At 38.5% G+C, this 20,225-nt stretch overlaps 1 protein-coding gene across 4 annotated transcripts in view; it reads right to left on the bottom strand.

The window, feature by feature from the left end:
• NKAIN2 (sodium/potassium transporting ATPase interacting 2) overlaps positions 1–20,225 on the bottom strand; it is a 1,019,864-nt gene that overhangs the window by 24,211 nt on the left and 975,428 nt on the right. For all 4 annotated transcript variants that reach the window (XM_059400652.1, XM_059400649.1, XM_059400650.1 and 1 more), the window contains one exon: positions 7,066–7,126. In XM_059400652.1, the coding sequence (XP_059256635.1) occupies positions 7,066–7,126 (61 nt within the window). The remainder of the gene's footprint in view (positions 1–7,065; positions 7,127–20,225) is intronic.

Below are 20,225 nucleotides of genomic sequence, written 5' to 3'. Positions count from 1 at the left end.
AGGGAGGAAGGAAGATGGGAGGGAGGAGGGAAGGGAGGGATGGAAGAGGGAAAGGAGGGAGGGAGGGGGAGGGGAGGGAGGGAGGAGGGAGGGAGGGAGGGGGGAGGGAGAGGGGGGAGGGAGGGAGAGAAGGAAGAAAGGAAGGAAGAAGGAAGGAAGACTAGGAGCCCTATAATACACTGAAATGTTAATGGAGAAACGGAATTTCAAGTTGTGGGGTCACTCTAATTTTGTGTGTGTGTGTGTGATGTTTGTCTTTTCTATATGTTCTGCAATCAACTCACATTTCTTTATAAACAGGAAGAAACAAATATTTTTTTATAAGGGTAGGACTCCTCCCTGCTGCCACTTCTGCCTCCCTCCAAAGTGGGAGTGTGTATGATTGCGTTCAAAGAATTGCCTTCAAACTCAGTGATCCTGACAAACTGGAAAAATGATCAAAACATACAGAATGGAGTTCAATACACACAAGTGTAGGCCAGCAGCCTTTAGAAGAAAAATCAAACAAAAATAACAGAAAATTATTAGCCTCAGAGAAGTGAATAATTTCCTGTGGTTTGCTTTTCAAACGAACGTTTCTATAAATCGATTGTGACTTTTATCCCAAGGCCGCTTGAATTTAGAGAATTCGGGACAGGTTTTTATGCATTTCTGCTTGGTTGGTGGGTTTGTGCTTGTGCGTATCTATAAGTTTAAACATCGAGAATTCAATTTTCAATATTTTTTTCAAAATAGGTCCCTTTAGGATATTATTATTATATTTTTTTCAAAGATTTTATTTATTTATTTGACAGAGAGAGATCACAAGTAGGCAGAGAGGCAGGCAGAGAGAGAAGGAAGCAGGCTCCCTGCTGAGCAGAAAGCCTGATTTGGGACTCGATCCCAGGACCCTGAAATCATGACCTGAGCCGAAGGCAGCGGCTTAACCCACTGAGCCACCCAGGCACCCAGGATATTAGTTTTTAATGACATTCTGTATCTTTCTAGGGGTGATTTGAATATTTAGTAACACTTGAAAATATGCGAATCTCTTTTTGAAAAGATAGTGATTACTTAAGAGAAATGGATCCGTTTTCTAGAGGACTGATGTTTTGTTTTAGTTGAACTATTAAATAAAAGGTTTATGAGAAAATAAAATAAAAATTGAGAAATCATATGATTTTTTTTTTTTTTTTCTATTCTGGATTGGTGCTATTTTCCATGGCTGCATGTCTTCCTTTTAATTGTCACATCTCACAGTGCTAACGAGGCTGAGAGGGAAGGTTTTCGTTCTATCCCTGTAACTGGACATCCAACTGTGGTGCAGGAGAGCTAGGGATTAGGTGAGAGAGGAGCTACACAGATCATAAAAGGCATCCCAGACTGAGAATCTCAGAACATTTCTATTCTTTCACAGAATATTGTAAAAGAGAACATGTAGGGGAGAATAGAAAGGGCTGGAGGTCATAAGGAAAACGCAGCGTGGTTGGCAACAGAAGATACAGGGAAGAGCCTCGTCACAAAGACAGTGCAGCAAGGGTCGCCTGCTCTCCTGGAGAAAGTCTTTCCTCCTAAGAAATATCACTGCCTTTTCATGAACAAATATATAAAAGTATGTGGCAATGGTTTCCTCACTTGAATAGGGTTCGAGTGTCAAGGCATACCCTCTGGAGCAGGCTCCCAGGTTTTTTTCTGGCGAGGAGCTTCTCATCTGAAGGGAGATCACCCCATGCCAAGGCTTGGGGTGCTGACTGGGAACTCCTTAGAAAGCATGGAACCAGGGAGGTGGGAACTAGTACAGCTTGCAGCCTTTTACCCACATGTGTTTGATGGGCTGGGGGGCCACTACTTGCCTCAGTCTATGCCCCATAGGGACGGTCAAAGGTCTGGGAGCCACATGGTGTGTGTGTGTGTGTGTGTGTGTGTGTGTGTGTGTGTGTTTGTTGATATGGAATGTTGGATCTGAAATCTGTCCCCCCATTTATATGTTAAAAGCTTACCCCCCCAGTAGGATTGTATTTGGTAGGGCCTTTAAGAGAGGCAATTTATTTTATTTTATTTTTGTAAAGATTTTATTTATTTATTTGACAGAGATCACAAGTAGGCAGAGAGGCAGGCAGAGAGAGGAGGAAGCAGGCTCCCTGCTGAGCAGAGAGCCCGATGTGGGGCTTGATCCCAGGATCCTGGGATCATGACCTGAGCTGAATCAGAGGCTTTAACCCACTGAGCCACCCAGGTGCCCCCAAGGCAATTAATTTTAAATGAGGCCATATGGGTGGGGCCCTAATCCAGTAGGACTCGTGTCCTTACAAGAAGAAGAAGAGACAGGTCACTTGGGTGGCTCAGTTGGTTAAATGCCTGCCTCTGGCTCAGGTCATAATCCCAGGGTCCAGGGTTTGAGTCCCCTGTTGGAATTTCCCACTCATCGGGGACTCCGCTTTTTCCTCTGTCCCTCCTCCATGTTTGCATACATGCTCTCTCTCTCTCTCTCAAATAAATAAATAAAAATCTAAAAAAAAAGAAGAAAAAGAGGAACAGACGCCAGGGGTGTGTCCACACAGAGAGAAGGTCCTGTGAGGACAGAGGCTTAAAGCAAACCCGCCAATAATTTGATCTTGGACTTCTAGCCTCAAGGACTGTGAGAAAATAAATTTGTGTTGTTTAAGCCATGCAGTGTGTGGTATTTTAATATTGCAGCCCTAGTCGACTACTATAACGGGGGTGGGGGGTAGGGGGTTGTGGTGGTGGTGCAGAGTGCCTCCCGTCTTTCTGCTCCCAGAAAGCAGCTCTGCTCCCAGGGCTGTCGCTGTCTCCAGGAAGGCACAGCAGATGGCAGTGCTGTCCTGTGCGTTTGCCTGCTGCAGGCCTGTCAGGCTGTGCCTCTGGCTTCCAGAACTGAAGGGCCGGAGATGTAAGCTTCAAGGTCCAGGCTTTTTCACTGGAAACCAAAACACCTTCGTACTAAAGCATATCTACCGATCTTACCTATTTATCTCTCATCTCTCTACCTATCTGTTGAGCTGGGCTTCACAAAAGTAAATGAGATCCTGTTTAAAAGGAGAAATAAGGAAACAAATTCTCAGGCATTTGGTGTGCCTACGGTCTAACTCCCTCTAGCTCACTGATGACAGATGGCTATTTCATGCAGTGAAGTGGCAGAGTTTGCTTCTGGAACCTAAACCCTATCCATAGTTTCCTTGGAGGCTTCTGGTCCTACAGCTCCCCGGCTCCCCTGGCGACTAAGACCTGAATATCAAAATGGAACATATAGCTGGTCAGCTCCGTATTAACGTCAAGAATACTTTAGTTTTCCAGTTTCCAAAATTGGGTCCTTATCTCTTGCTCTAGGGCCTGTTTTCAGCAAAGTTATAGAACTAAAACTGTCCTCTGTTCTTCATGAGGCTCTTAGGAGTGAAAACTTGTCCAATTTGGCAAGCAGGTGGCTAGCACGGCCTCCTGACAGTCCGCTCCTAACTGAATGTTCCGTTGCAGATCCACAACAGGTAAGAATGGACATGTCCCGAGCCCCCTTCTCTGTTTACACATACAATAAACTTCTCCTATACTTCAGGCCTTCCTTTCTGAGAGCATTTATTCTTTTTTGCCAAGCCAGAATGCTTTTAAGAGATCAAAAGATTTTTCTCTAGAATATGATTACCAAAAATTAGACAGAAATTTACAACCTGAGGATTTAGGCAGTGTCTGCAGGTGACCATACAGACAGATAATGGAAGCAAAAATACAAGGGAACTATCAATCCAAAACATCATGTTCAACGAATACTCACAATTTACTCCTGTTTGTAAAGGACTACAGTAAATGAACTAGCTGGACACAGAACTGGCCCAAATGAGCATCTCCTCTGGGCTTCTTAAGGGTCCCACAAATATCTAAGGTAAGGATCAGTCTTTTTGGGTATACAAATAGACGAGTAGTTCATGTAAACCACTGAGCAAAAAGATTAAAATTGAAAAACTTGTTTATGAGGAGTCTACTTGGGACTTTTATTAATAAAGGCAGGTAAGGGGCCATGGTTAAAATACACATAACGATATAAGCACTATTTTTTGGAGTTTTTTGGAAAATAGTTTATTAGATGCTTGAAATAGAAACCTAACCTTCCAAAAGATGTTTGTGACTTCATATCCTCTTGGATTTACATTGCTTTGGCCAAAAAAACTTGATAGAGGTTGGAATTCCCTAAACTGAGTTCCTCAGCCTTCTAATTCTCTAGAATATCAGGATTTCTTACAAAGAAGTGTTCTGTGTTCAAATGTCAGGATATTAACTATACTTCTGGTTTCTGTAACTTAATGCTTTCACATCTACAAAATGACCACTGGTTTATTGCCAAGTCAACCCTGGCTTGCTTAAAACATCTGGAGCATTTAGGTGTCCCCAGACCATCTCCTCGCATAGTCACGGTGAACAAGGGTTTCAACTTAGCTAGCCAACCCTAAACCTGTTTATGCTGCCTTGCCTAGACCTTTCTGAGGAAATCACAATAAAGGTGCTTGGCCAACAGTTCTGCCCTCTCTCTCTGCTTCATGACCCTTCCCAATGGCCTTGTGTGGTGTGCTGTGTTCTTCCTGGGGAACTGTGAGAATTATAAAACTGTAGAAATCTTTCTAGTTTCTTGCTTTGATTTGCATCTGGCCTCACCCAAGTAGTATGGTTAAAACAACATTGTAGATTAGGAAAAATCAAACATACTTTACCACAAAGCCCTCAGAGTTGTTAATATGTAAATGTGCATCCTACATTTTTAGTATCAAACTTACTTGGCTTTGGAATCTTTCTGAGCAGTATATTTTATGGAACTGGCATTTCTGGGATCCCTTTGGGAGGTACTCTTCTGGAGAGATACTGATTATCTGTCCAGGAGGTTTTGCATGTCAATATTTTCTGAAGATGAAAATGCACTGATATCATTGTAAAATGAAATCAAACATTATAGTTTAAGGAAAGCTTAATTCCCATAGGAAATTTGGATTTGCCCTTCACCAAGGGGTTGGCACAAAGACACAAAATGATAATATTTGAATGAACTCACATAGGTTGTGGAGTCCATATATTTTAAAATGTATACATCTATTACCCTCCCTAATCTTTGAATAAGGCTTTTGTGCATAAGACAAATGCTTGTGAGATATCTTCTCATGTGCATTCATTAGGCATCAACAGAACCAGTTGTCACATCCCCATTCTACTTTCCTCAAATGACATTTCCATTTATCCATTCATTATCCATTCAGAAACCCAGGAATCTGTCAGTCCTCCTCTTACATAGTATGCATCCATCACCAAGGAACTACTTCCTTTTAGCATGTTTCTTACCAGATCTAGCTGCTCCATCTCTAATACAGAGCTTTCCAGACCTTCATCATCTCATATCTGTCATTTTCATGATGTCCTAACTAGACTCCCTTTCCCTCATCTTGTCCCTCATCAAAGACTTTCTTTCATGTTGATACCAAGGTGATTTTTCTAAAGCACATTCCTGATTATATTATTCTTTTTTCATAAACTATGTGCCAGTCGATTTGCCATCATGCTATGCAAAATGAAGTCCAAAGTCCTTACTCTGGCATGACTGTTTGTCTACTGTCTCCCTCGTGCTCTCTTTTCTGATCTTCTCTGGAAATACAGATACAACTCAGTCATATTAATCCGGCAGCTCTGCCCTTGACATGGCAGGCTATGATGTGTCGTGGTACTTTATCATCTTTTGCCTCAGATCACCTTATTCTTATCAGTGACCCAACAATATATATTCATCTTTGAAGTTCACACTCAAGAGTGTCTTTCTCAATGAAACCATTCCTTGTCCCTGTCTCATCTCTCCACAATATACACTCTACAGAGTTTTGTTATACTTACATGTTCACATGTTTGTTTTTCCCTACTAGATGGCAAATTCCTAGAGGTAAAAGCTTGTGTATTACTAATCTTAAAATTTCCAAAGCCTGACATAACACTTGACACACTTGACATATTGAAGAGTGTTACACAGATGCTGTTTTTAGTGACAGGACCATCATTTCTTTTAACACACAAAATAACAAACTATGTGCTGTGTATTCCAGATTTTACATCATGTATTACTGTGATTGAAAAAGTACCTCCTCTAAATTAATCACCTGATACTGCTTCCTCCTTTCTAGTATGATTGGAAAGTGAAGAAGAAACACATATTTCTCTTTGGAATTTTTCCTCAAATTTTCCTTTGCAGAGCAATAGATCTCATTCTTTGTCTTGAAATCCAGTCATTAAGAATATTTTTGGAAACCAGAAAAAAGAAAAAAGATGCCCAACTCTAATTTTTTCCTCAGAGTAAATATAGCTGCCTAGGCAACTATCCATGATGGTACCATGGCATAGAAGTATTTTTCCAGTCCTCCCATTTCAGATCCTTAGCGGGGCCAGGAAGGAGTGAAACCTTCCATCTACCATGTTTAGAAGATTCAAACAAAATGGAACCACTTGGAGGCTTGGAAGAGGGTATTGGCATCTAAACTCTGGATTAACCAATAGACCTCAATGCTGAGACTCTGACAGAGAGTTACAGCTATTTGCATCAAATTGTAGGAACAAAAAGGAAATATGAACATTTGGTTTCCTGAAAACACATTTCTTGAATTAATCTGAAGTCAGTTCTTGAAAATTTTAGGAACTATTCCAAATTGTTGATTGCTGAGAATTTTAGTCCTGGGTGAAACTCATTAGGTATCAATACTCAATAAGGGTTTATAAAAAGAAAGCAGTCAAATTAACCACACTTAGAAACTATTTCCATCTTCAATTTCCCCTCTTTGTTCTCTACTAGAATTGTTATAAGAGAAACATTTCTTTAAAAAATACCTTTAATGAAATGAAAGTAACATGTTTTCAAAATGGGTGCTTCTCCATTTTTTCAATATGCTGGATCTTTTCTGAAAACACTTTAGTCCAATGGATACAAAAGGCTTATTCCCTGTTCCAAAGATGTGTTGGAGGATATTGTCTGAGAAGTAGGAAGGCTAGGTAGGAGGTAGTAAAGGAGATGCTTTGAACTTGAAAGAAACAGAATAGGGCTTTAATACTTACAGCTGTCCTCTTCTTCAGTTATACATTTCACAACATAACAGGCGTAGATGAATCCTGCCAACTGAAACAAAACAAAGATGCTTTAGATAGGAGGCAAAGGCAGCGGGACTGGACCTCCCTGGGGGAGTGGCTTTCCAAAGGCAGGCAGTTGGTGACTAGCTAGATACAGTGCTCCAAAATGATGGCCCCTCATACTGAATCTTGACTCCGTTGTGGATTCTTGATTCAAGTGATGTCTATCTTCCTTGTAAATCTGTACATCGCTCCTTTTTCTCTGAGCTGCATTTATGTGTAAGATTTGTTAACTGTCAGGCAATCTAAAACAAGTGATTTTAGGTACAGGAGAAAAAGTTATGGTCATTTATTAATGGAATAACATTTGCACTTGTGCCAATTAACTTCTAATTAACTTTCGTTAGCCAAGAGCCTTAGATCCTAAAATTGGACTCTCACCGACTATTAGAAAAATGTTTTGAGTGATAAATATTAAGATTTTGTGATATGCTGCACGGATGCTTTGTAAGTAAGAAAAGCCCTTCTTTAGACCTGTACCAGGAACCAGAGCATATGAAACATGATTAGGATGACATGTTACAGAGAAGCAATGCGCTGGATACCTGTAGCTAAGACCTGTCACAGTGTGTTGGATCTGGGATGGCACACATCACATCATCCTTTGTGAAACATTCTGCACAAAAGTCCCTATGGTCGGAGAAGTCCTTGCTCACTGAAATTATTAAGGAGCACAGCGAAGTTCCTTGATATCTAGCCCCTCAGATGGAGTGGTTTTGTATTTCTTCATATCATTGTAATATTTATTTAGTGAAATTGTGAATGCTGGGGAAAATATGAAAACTTATATAATTTCCAGATAGTGGCATTTTTCCCCAAAATATTCTTGCTTGTGGGAATCCTTAAAGGATGGAACAGTGATGAAGATTATTCTCAATGACATTTCAGAAAGGCATTGATCTGGATGAGAACTGACCATATATGTCAATAGTTGGGACACTATTTGGCTGGGGAAGAGAACATCAGGAAATCCTGCAGTCTTCCAGTAGGAAGCTAAGGTAGGGCAAGAAGGAGATGCTGTGAGAAGCCTAATGAAGTTGTTTTTCATTAGCTGACAGAGATCTCTCTGGAAGATGTGAGTGGAACACTTTAAGCCAGAGGGTACGCTGATAGGTATTTAATGAGCATAGTTAATATATTATTAATATATGTTATATTAATATATTAATAATATATTGATTAATATATTAAGTTAGTTTTCTTAAAAAAAAACAATAAAAACCAAAAAACATATCTTAGAAAAATCATCAAATCAGCATTTTTCTCTTTAAATTATATGTTGCTATGGGCAATAAAAAAGTGGTAGTAAGAATTCTTTCCTCATAGGATAGAATCATCAGGATTGTTGTAGTATTGTCTGGAGACAAAGAGGGTCTAGTTAAAAGAGAAACTTTAGAAAATCCATACTATTGGATTTGAGGGAGAAAAGCATATTCTGGCAGATTCTAGCTCTCCTCCAAAGAGAACCAGCTTGGGATAAAACAGTGGTGACCCTGCTTGGGGGAGGAATGGATGAGGAAGAAGACCCCTGCAAAATAATTTTCAAGGGCTTTTGTTTCTACATTCTGGTTGAGTGGGAATTTGAACTCCTGTCCTTTTGTACCCCTTGAATGTAGTTTCCGAAGCAGTACATATAATGGAGAGCTACATAAGAAACCACTAATATATTAAGTTAGTTTTCTTTAAAAACAAACAAACAACAAAAACCAAAAAACATATCTTAGAAAAATCATCAAATCAGCATTTTTCTCTTTAAATTATATGTTGCTATGGGCAATAAAAAAGTGGTAGTAAGAACTCTTTCCTCATAAGATAGAATCATCAGGATTGTTGTTTTTACAGGCTTATGTTTAGAGAACAAGGTGGTATTAGAGATTTGGCTTAAGCTAAGGTTTTGTTTAACCAAACAAAATGACATGGTAATTTGAAATTTTCATAGGTGCTGGAAAAATACGCAATACTAACACTTCTTAATCTTTGATCCACCAGGATCCATGAAATGCTCTAATCATGGAGCGAGTTGGTCCCTGGGTACTCTGTCACTAGTGTTTGCATTTGACTGTGGCTAGTTAAAGAGGCTGTGGCTTTGGTTAAATCCCCTGGGTACTGCCTTTGCAGCTCCTTTCCTTCCTCCGCTGGAAGTCCTGACCATCCTTGGCTAAAGGCTCTCCATTTATCAATAATTTATCTCTTCTTTTCAGTTTTAAATACTTACTACTTGAATTATCTATGAAGCAACCTTTTCCCAGTCACAAACTTTTCTTTTGATTTTCACTCATCACTTCATTACTTCTAAATGAAAGTCTAGGTAGAGAGCCTTGATAAATTCTGAGATTCAGCGCCAATAAATTTAAACTTCTCATTAAAGTGTCACTAGATCCTGGATTATTAAGTGTACTAGTCTCCCAGAATGCAGCCAGGCACTGTATTCTGCTTACCAGTGATCTTTTAATTGTGTTCAGTTGCATTCTTTAACTATCAGGGGAGCTCCTTTGATATAAAAGTAAATCCTGCTGCATTTCATTACAAAAGCTTGCTGATTAAGAGAACTTTAGTGTTTAAATTGGTCACCTCTAAATAAAAATGGAAATTAGTTTCCCCCAAATTAATCAAGACTCATGAGCCTTTGTTATCTTACACTTTTCCTATACCACAGAAATTTATAATTTAATTTTTACTTCATAGCAATTTATAAAGTTTACCTACAGAAAGAGGCTTCAAATCATTCGTAACAACTCTGAATGCTTCTTACAATGTGCAACTCCTATAATTGCTACGTGGGCTGCAAAGACAAACTAAGACAGAGATTCTCAACCTTGGCACCATTGACATCTCGGTTGGGTAATACTTTCTTGTAGGGTTTGTTGTGAATTATAGGATGCTTAAGCCATAACAGCCTACAATCAATCCGGTTGACAACTGAGACAATCACAAATGTCTGCAGACACTGCCACATGTCCCTTAAAGGACGAAATTTCCCCAAGTTAGAGCTACTGTTTTAGATGCAGTCCTATCTTCAAGGAATGTGCAGTCCTGTGGCTGGTATATGCATATAATTATAATGTGAGGTAGATTAAGGTAAGTGTTAAGAGGAAGGGAGATGATTGAATGCATACTTAGTGACAAACAGTAAACTGCATATTTTCATGCATTAGCTCATTAATTCCCACAACCACCATTGGAAGAATGTCATATCTATTTTTGTGCGGGAGAGATGATGGATCTTGCTTTTCTGGAGTATGTTTATCAAGTGGGAGAGGTGTGGGTTTTGTTCAGAGAAAAGCCTGTAGTTGGATCTGAGAATTTGGGGATCCCATACTAGAGCAATGGAAATAGAAGCTGGGAAGGCAGATTAGGGCTATGACTGGAAGGCCTTGGGTAGGTATTAAATTGCAAATCTAACTATGTCATTTTCTACACAAGACACTTAAGAAGCACCTCATCTTAAGGATAAAGACGATGTGACATATATATTTATATGTTATATATAATATATATACACACATGCATACATACATACACACAAACATACACACATGTCACACATGTAAGGGAGAATTACTGAGCCATCAAGAAGAACGAAATCTTTCCATTTGCAATAATGTGGATGGAACTAGAGGGTATTATGCTAACTGAAATAAGTTAATCAGAGAAAGACAAACAACACATGATTTCACTCAAATGTGGAATTAAGAAACAAAACAGATGAACATAGGAGAAGGGAAGGAAAAAACAAAAGAAGATGAAAACAGAGAGGGGTGCAAATCACAAGAGACTCTTAGCTCTAGGAAACAAACTGAGGGTTGCTGGAGGGGAGGTGGGTGGGGGATGGGGTCACTGGGTGGTGGGCATTAAGGGGGCCACTTGATGAAATGAGCACTGGTGTTCTATGCAACTGATGAATCGCTGATCTCTACCCTTGAAACTAATAATACGGTACATATTAACTAAATTGAAGTTAAATAAAAAAATTTTAAAACTTCAAGCTCTTCAAATAGATTAAAAGGGTATGCTTAACCTTAAAAAAAGAGAAAGAAGCACCTCATCTTCGACTCATAAAGTAGAAAAATTTTCATGGAATACAAATCCTTCCTAATGTGATCCTAAGCTACCTCCCAGCCTCGTTTTTCACTACTCCTAGTCTTGGACTTGGTGCCAGTAGTAAGTAAGCTGTTGGTAGTCTGCCAATCTACATGAGGTGGTTTCATTCTGTTCTTTAATTCATTAACCCACTCTGCCAACAAAGCATATGCATGTCTCTGCCATCCCTACTCACTCTGGCACCTCTGAGTAACTCTAACTTATCCTTTAAGACTGAATTAAAGTATGGTGTCCCCCAAGAACAGGTAATCAATTCCCAGTATCGCTTGCAGGGTTGGCATTTTGGAGACAAGATCTTGAGAGATGGGAGTGCTTTGAGAGGGAATAATGAGAAGAAAGCCAAGGATGTCTTTCAAGCAGAACTCAGGAAAACTCTGGAAGATGTGGATTATGCTTAGGGAGGAGTAAGCAGCCTGGTTTAGAGGACTTTGGGCAATGGGAAGACAATAATGGTGCACAGGTTAGAGAAGAGTGATCCATGTTGTCAAAGCAGATCCAAGTACATGGAATTAAAATAAAAATGTTTTATTTTCTTAATTTAAAAATAACTAGAATAATGATGAAAGATACAACTGGTGTTATATTAGGCAAACATACAATTGTCCACTTATTTTTAAAAAATGAAATATTCTAGTTGTTTTAGTCTTTGACATTCAAAGCAGAGCTAAGCCTAAATCTTTTTTTTTTAATTCATCTTATCATCTTGATACATCTAATATGATTTGTTCATTTCTAATTCACCTGATAGGGAATTCATATCATCTTGATATCATTACTTGCTGAAAGGAAATCATATTTTCTCTCCATAACTAATCAGATTAAAATTCTTTTTTGTATCTGCAAACCAAATTATGATTGCATGTCCCAGAAACTCACTTAGAAGCTAATAGATAAGAGGAAACCAAAGCCTTTGGTAAGTATTTAAAAAGATTCAATTGTAGTAATTGAAAATGTAACAACCTTAGTGTTTAATACACTATCTTCTGGATTTCTCTTTCCAGGAAGTTGGAGTACACACAGTTGTCCCTAACTCTCCCAATAACTACAATTGAAAAAACCAGGACGTTTTATGTATAATGAACACAGGAAGATTCCGAAAAGTGGAAAGAATGTAGACTGGCCAGGAATCTTAAGAGCCAAGGAAAAACATGGGAATGAGTTTCCTATATTTCTTTCTTTTTATATATAGCAGACCTGGAGCTGAAGAAATTCACAACTCAGAAATCCCAACACGCACACATCTAAAAAGCCAAAGAACCAGGAAAGGGACAGCCTAGTAAGACAAAATTTTAAGACAATAATAGCTCTTCTTTAGTCAACGCCACAGAAAAATCTGTATCCCTTTCCTCAGCCACAGCCGCAAAGAGTGGAGGGCTGACTCCTCCCATCACCATGCTGGAGTGTCTGAGAAGTCAGGCAGAAAGCTAAACTTGCTTTCCTGTCAGGAAGGAGGAAGACCTTTTCCCTAATATCAGGTAGCGACCACAAGGGGAATCTAGAATTTTAGCCTCACTCTGTAGTAAGGAGGTATACCTCCCCTGAAAAACCCCCCTCAGGGAGTGTTGGGGAGATCTAGTGGAAAATCAGGATTTTCACTAATGCTCAGCAGTAAGGAAGGTAATCCTCTGCCTCCATGGTGTTGGACAAAGTAATCTGGGAGCAGTAACAAGGCACTGATACCCCTCCCAGCCATAGAGATCAGTGAAGGCCACGTGGGGAGCAGGAGTTTCCACTGGTTCCTGCCTTAATGAGAGGCCCTTCCCTACTTTGGTTTCAAAGAAGGTTGAGTGGAGAACCCAGACTTCTATCCCTCTTGGCAGTAATGAGAGTGCATCCTTCCCCTGCCAAAGCAGTATCAGAAGATCCCAGCTAATACAGGAAGTTTAAGAAAGACCTAGAGTCTCAAAACATCATATCCCAAATGTCCATATTTTGATTTGAAGTACTCAACATGCTAATAAAGAGGATCTCAAACTGAGTGAAAAAAGACAATCAGTGGAAGATGACACAGAGCTGGATGATGGGGATGTTAGAATTACCTGTCTGACAGATATTTTAAAGTAGTTATCATAAAAATGCTTCAATAAGCAATTATGAACACATCTGAAATAAATTTAAATCACAGTCTCAGCAAAGAAACAGAAGACCTAAAGAAGAACCAAATTGAAAATTTAGAGCTGAAAAATATGCAATAACAAAAATAATACCAGAACCACTCAACTCCAGAATGGAAAGGAATCCATGAACTTGAAGAGAGATCTGATGTGGACAAGAGAGAAAAAGTAGATTGAAAAAAAAAAATGAACAGAGTTTCAGGGACCCTTGTAATCTTATAATAAAACAGCTCACATTTGTATTATTGAAGTCCTGAAATAAAAGCAAAAGAGAGCATACTAAAAAAGTACTAAAAAAGAGTAGTGGGCAAAAACTTCATAAATTTGACAAAAGATGTGAAGTTACATGTCCAAGAAGCTGAGTGAAGCCCAAACGGAATAAGCCAAAGAGACTGACACTGAACAAGACACATGACAGTCAAAAGAGACAAAAATCTTGGAAGCAGAAAGACGGAAATATTTATGTACACTCTTCTGAAAAAACAGCTTGTGGGTTTCTTTAATAACTATGTTTAATATGTTAAACATAAACATATGTTTATGTTTAATAACTAAACATAAAACTACAATACAATCCTGCAATTGCATTCCTGGCCATTTACCGCAAAGGAATGAAGACATGTTCACACGAGCAACTGTACACTACTGTCTATAACAACTTTGTCCATAATAGGCAAAAACTGGTCACAGTCCAGACATCCTTCAGTGGGTGAATAGTTAGACAAACAGTGTTGTGTCCGCATCATGGAATATTCCTCAGCAATGAAAGGAAGGTACTACTGATATGTGTAGCAACCTGTATGAATTTCCATAGAATTATGCTGGGTGAAAAAAAAATCCCCAAAAGGTTACATATTACATGTATGATTCCATTTATATAACATTCTCAGCATGACAAAATATAGAAAAGGAGAACAGATTAGTCCTTGCCAGGACTAAGTTAGGTGGGAGTCACAGAGAAGTGGATGTGGTCATAAAGAGGCAGCTGGAAGGATCCTTTTGGTCATAGCAGTTCATCCCCCTGACTGTATCAACATTACTACCCTCATAGTGATACCCTATAATTTTGCAAGATGTTACCATGGGGGGAAACTGGGTAAAGGGTGTACAGGTTCTCTCTGCATTATTTCACATAATTGTGATCTGTAATTATCTCACAGTGAAAAATCTAATTAAGTACTGTATTTTAGGCAACTTATTTATGGTAAAAAACATTTGTAATATAATTTCTAAATTTGCAAATATATGTAAACATGGTAGGTATATTTGTTTTCTTAAGTACAGAGACAAATTTTAATTCCAAGCCCTTAGACCAACATAGAAGGCTACAATAGTTTTTAATGTTGATTCTGTATAGAATCACTATTTAACACTCTTTTTGGCCTGGGGTTGGAGATGGGAAGTAGGAAACACTACATTTTTATTTGCAATTATCTCTTTCTCAAATAAATTAGTTTTATATTTCATTTATATCAAATCATCTATTTTTGTTCTGAGTTCATAATTCAGATGCTGTAAGCCCATGCTTTTTGTAATATGAATTTGAAGGAAGGATATTATGCCCTCACAAAATATACTTTTAAGTTGCAAATGATTTTACTTGCTCTTTTGTATCTTACTCCATTTACATAATTTGAGATTGCTTCAGCAAAGGATTCTAATATGATTATATCAGTGTTATTAATGAAGGTCTTTTATATGAAATATCTTTTATGTGGACTGGTGTATCATCTATCTTGTCCACCAGATGATTCTTATCCCATACTATTCCACTGACTGGACTGTTAGAAAGCTTGTTGCAAATTTTCTTTGCTATGGATAATCCAGGTGCAGTTATCAACCTTCAATAACTCATGGAGGATTGCCTTTAGGGCTATTGTGAACGTTCACAGCCTACTGAGTCAGAAAAGCTTTTCAGAGGATCAGAAACATATCTTAATACCAGCCTTTAGGTATTGTGCCGCATCATCAAGCATGACTGTATTAAACACTTTTTAAAAGATTAAATAAAAGTAGACGCACATGCAAACTTGTATTATCTACTTAAGGCTGGGAAATGGACTGAACCAAATGCCAGTGCTGGCTTAACCAGTAATTCCCATTACAAACTGGCCTCCGGAGACTGGAAGATTTCTTCAGGTCCAACTTACCCAAAAGTTATCTGAGTTCAAGTGAGTCCAGATGGATTAGTAAAGTTGGCAGAGCGAAAGATATTCAGGTGGGGTAGAAGACAACTAATAAAATTCAAATGTCATGATATTAATACTGCTTTCAGAGTTTAAATATCAAATTAGTTTTAAAAAACTGTATTGAGAGCAATAGTTCAACTGTTTTCTACATATGCCATTTGGGAGTTGATCAAAGAAATACTGTCTAACGCAATAGAGCTGTCACAAGATGCCTTCAGTTTTGGGAGTACAAGACCAGATTCTTCTGAAGAGAGGAGAAATGAATTGTAATATTAGTTGCAAAAAGAACCTCTTTTGTTTGTTTATTTATTTATTTATTTATTTATTTAAAAGATTTTATTTATTTATTTGACAGAGAGAAATCACAAGTAGATGGAGAGGCAGGCAGAGAGAGAGAGAGAGGGAACCAGGCTCCCTGCTGAGCAGAGAGCCCGATGCGGGACTCTATCCCAGGACCCTGAGATCATGACCTGAGCTGAAGGCAGCGGCTCAACCCACTGAGCCATCCAGGCGCCCAAGAACCTCTTTTAAATAGGCGCTAAAACTCTGTTAACATTTTTTTCTTTTTTAGCTGGGCTAGATTAGAAGGAAAATGTAGAATATATAATGCACCTTGTCCTGCAGCACATATTACAATATTATATATCAAAAAATCATAAACGACATCATGAGATTATATATATATATATATATAGAGAGAGAGAGAGAGAGAGAGAGAGAGAGACTATAACTGAAATAATACATCACATCAAAGATTATATATATCTATATTATATATTGTAAATGGAGACTATACACTGGATCTGAGTCTGATTAAAGACCTGGACTCTGAAAAGAGCAATAATAAAGAGATCAGTTTAAAATTGAAGGCCAGTTCCAATGGGCATACTTTAGGCTCTCACCTTAAGTCCTGCTCTATAGGATATTTAAAAACTCCTTTTTTTAAAAAAAGATTTTATTTATTTGACAGAGAGAGAAAACACAAGCAGGGAGAGTGGCAAGCAGAGAGGGAGAAACAGGCTCCCCCGCAGAGCAGGGAGCCCTAGTGGGGCTTGATCCCAGGATCCTGGGATCATGATCTGAGCTGAAAGGCAGTCACTTAAGCAACTGAGCCACCCAGGCACCGCTAAAAATTCTTAAGGAAGGACAACAACGATGTAATGATCCAAGATTGTCATTAATGGAGGATGCCTATAGAAGTAGTGTGGTCCTAGGTTATTGGAAGAAAATACTTTATCTAGAACTAGGGAGGCAAATAGTTCCACTTCCTTCTGGTCTTCTCAAAATGCTGACAGTGTTCAATGCTGGTTCCATAAATAAGAGAAATACCCAACGGAATTATAACCACACTGTGATGGCAGACAAAGAAATGAGACAGGATGAGAAAACTTCCTGGATCATAAAAGTTCTCAGTAAATTTTGTGATGATGATGACACAGAATTCCCAGGGCAAGCTAATGGTTGACTGCTTCCTAGGAACATCATTGAGGACCAGATGACCTCTGTGGTCACTTCACCTCAGAGATTTTAAAATGAAGTAATGAGTAAATTATCATTGTTTAGAAATAACGATGTAGAATTTACAAGTGCATTCAGATGTTTCTTATGCAAATAAACTGTTAAATTAGTATTTGTCAAAGGACAAAATGAACACATCCACCTATGCTTGAGTGGTAAATATTCTCTATTTTTTCTTGTTAAAGTAACTCTGATGAAATACAGTGGGCCATTTAATGTTTTGGGAATGGAGAACAAAAAAATTATCTTTGGTTTCTAAGATCTGTCTTGTTCACATTTCTCAAGGAATCTGGGGTCATCTAGGATCTTTCGAATAATACAGATATATGTAGATACAAGGCTTAGGTAGAAGTCATTCCTTCCAATTTCATCTGACGATATTAGCTGAATGAAATCCCACTGGAGACCTTTCTGGAACTAACCCAGTTGTCATTTACCAGTTAAAAGGTAACTTCCATTTCGGTGTTTTGTTACAGAAACAGGGGCTGAGTCAAGAAATATAACTGAGAATCATGAATCTCATTAGGCAGACTATAAATCAGACCTCAAGCGCCTTGCTGGCCCTATGTAAGTTTTGGCACGGCCAGCTGGGATATCCCTATGGCTTGGAAGCCAGTGCTACACTCTCATAATATACGAGAAAGCCTTGGCCCAGGCTGATTGGCCATGTGGTGGGATGTAGGAAAGAGTTAATGTTAACTAACTTCGACAAATTTTCATAAGGCATTCTTTTTTCTTTTGGCAGAACAAGTGTCAGAAGAGATTGCTAAATGACAAACTCACCATTATCAAAAATAATTTAGTGGTTAACATTACAGAAAAATGGTGTCAACAAGAACAGAGCTCTCACTGTACTAAGAAAGGAAAAAATGAGAAAATATCAGAATATATCAGCTAGAGAGAAAAGTTGCTTCAAAATATTATGGTAAACTTAGATGTATTATTTGGGGCTTGAAAATATAGTTAAAAGGGAAACTTAGAGCAATTGGTCCATTTACCATGACATCTGTGGGAATAAGCTTTATGCTCTATGAAAAGGTATTTTATGTAGCATTCAATGGAGCTTGTTTCTAAAGCAAAGTACTTGCAACACGAGGCAGGAGAAGTTGAATGAGAGTGAAGGTAGTAACAGCAAAAGAACCCCAAGGAGAATAAGATATGGATTGGGGAAGACACAAGTTTGAAGACCAGGTTTTTTCCCAAAGCAATTTTAAAAGGCACAAAACTGAATCAAGCTGTTCCTTTTAAAAGACCCGTCAACCCTATCCATGTGCAGCAGTACAATCTAGTTGGATCGAATAAATTTGGCATCAGAATTTGGCTCTAATTGGTGTTCTTCACTGATCCCTTTTTCCTTTCCATCTGAATTACCTCCTTCTCAACAGAAATTCTAGATTATCTTCTTTCTACATAAGTCATAGCCAATACGAGGGTGCCAGACACTGTATCAACTATCTCAGACTGAAATGATTTTATTAATTACTGGTAACAGGATTATTACCATTTGGGAACATATCAACTAGAAAAAAACTGTAAGTGTATTTGTGTATTTTGTTTCTAATTCTTACGTGTTTAAACCTCAAAACAACCAATCATCTAACGAATCCCCTCATATCGCTGGAAGTAGGAAAGGAAAGGCTAGTGATTAATTTTCAAGGTAACAACTGGCGTTGTTGGAGTGTGCACCATATTCTGAGCATATGCTAACATCTTTACAACTATTGTCCAAGCATTCTTTCCAGAACCAAGGAAAGACCTTTATCCCCATCCATGATTTACAAATGAGAAAAACAAGGCTACAGAAATTAGTTGATGTCCCAAGATTAAAAGATAGAAGAGGACTTGAATTCCTGTCTACAAAACTGAAATCTTCTATTGTCCACTCTTACACAGGATCGCTAACTTCTTTAAACAGGCAAAACTGACAACATTATCAAGTGAAGGGAACATAGATTCTAAGAGACAGAGTAAATTCACATTTAGGAAAACAATTCCTAAAATTAAGTTCACCTAATTTTCCAAGTTGGAAATTTGGACGTAGAGGATAGTACTGAGCTTTGGATTGGCAGATCTTGGAAATCAGCAAGGAACAAACTGGCTGAGCTACCAGATGAACCACAGAAGGGCTTAATGCCACTCACGGGAAACCTGTAGTGTGCAGGAGAACTGGAGTTTTCCTCCCACTCATTTAATTACCATTTCAGTTCTCTTCCATTTGTTCCAACTCATCATGATTTTATAGTCCTCCTCTGAATAGTTTGTATGTGTTTCTAAATAGAAGCCCAGAATGGGCCTCAAATATCAGAAGTATATTGGTGAGCTGCTAATTACCTTCAGTTTACTGCTGGTGATACTATAAATAAAGCTCCCTTAAACAGTTTCTACAAATCTTTTGTGAGCATGTATCTTTATTATTCTCTTAAAGAAATACTATAGTGGAATTCCTGGCTCAATTGCAGGGTAGAAGCCTGGTGACTGGAACTGGTCTGAGCCTCTGGAAATAATTAGCAGAGAGTATAAACTGGCTTCTTCAAGAATATAGACTGCTATGGGGTGCCTGGGTGGCTCAGTGTGTTAGGCCTCTGCCTTCGGCTCAGGTGATGAGCTCAGGGTTCTGGGATCGAGCCCCACATCAGGCTCTCTGCTCAGTGGGGAGCCTGCTTCCCCCTCTCCCTCTGCCTGCCTCTCTGCCTACTTGTGTTCTCTCTTTTTCTGTCAAATAAATAAATAATCTTAAAAAAAAAGAATATAGAGTGCTATAATCCAAATTTTAGTTTTATTAACTTTTTTGGTATGTTTGTACAATGTGATTATTTTCCCAACATCTCATTATACTCATAACTCTAGTAAAGTCTTGCTATGTATTCTTATATGTATAGTACTTTGGGGAACTGAAAGAATCAAGGTGACAGTGTATAGAGATGAGATACTAAAAAGATAATCGAGAATTCAGTTGAAAGAGTGGAGTTAAGGGCATCAAAAAAGTCCCCCACCCCCAAATCCTCAAGTGATATTGCAGAATACAGTGCGTATCGGATGGGAGTTTGGGCTTTCTTTTAATACCTCAAAATAAGTTGATCCCAGCAGATTGGAAGACTTCCAGTCGAAACTGTATAAGAATTATGCCCACACTTAGTAGGCTCTCAAAAATTAACTTGTTCTTGTT

This window comes from Mustela nigripes, chromosome 5 (assembly GCF_022355385.1).
Source record: "Mustela nigripes isolate SB6536 chromosome 5, MUSNIG.SB6536, whole genome shotgun sequence".
Lineage (NCBI taxonomy): Eukaryota > Metazoa > Chordata > Mammalia > Carnivora > Mustelidae > Mustela > Mustela nigripes.
Note: the sequence above shows the minus strand (reverse complement) of the source record. Positions and strands in the feature narration are given on the sequence as shown.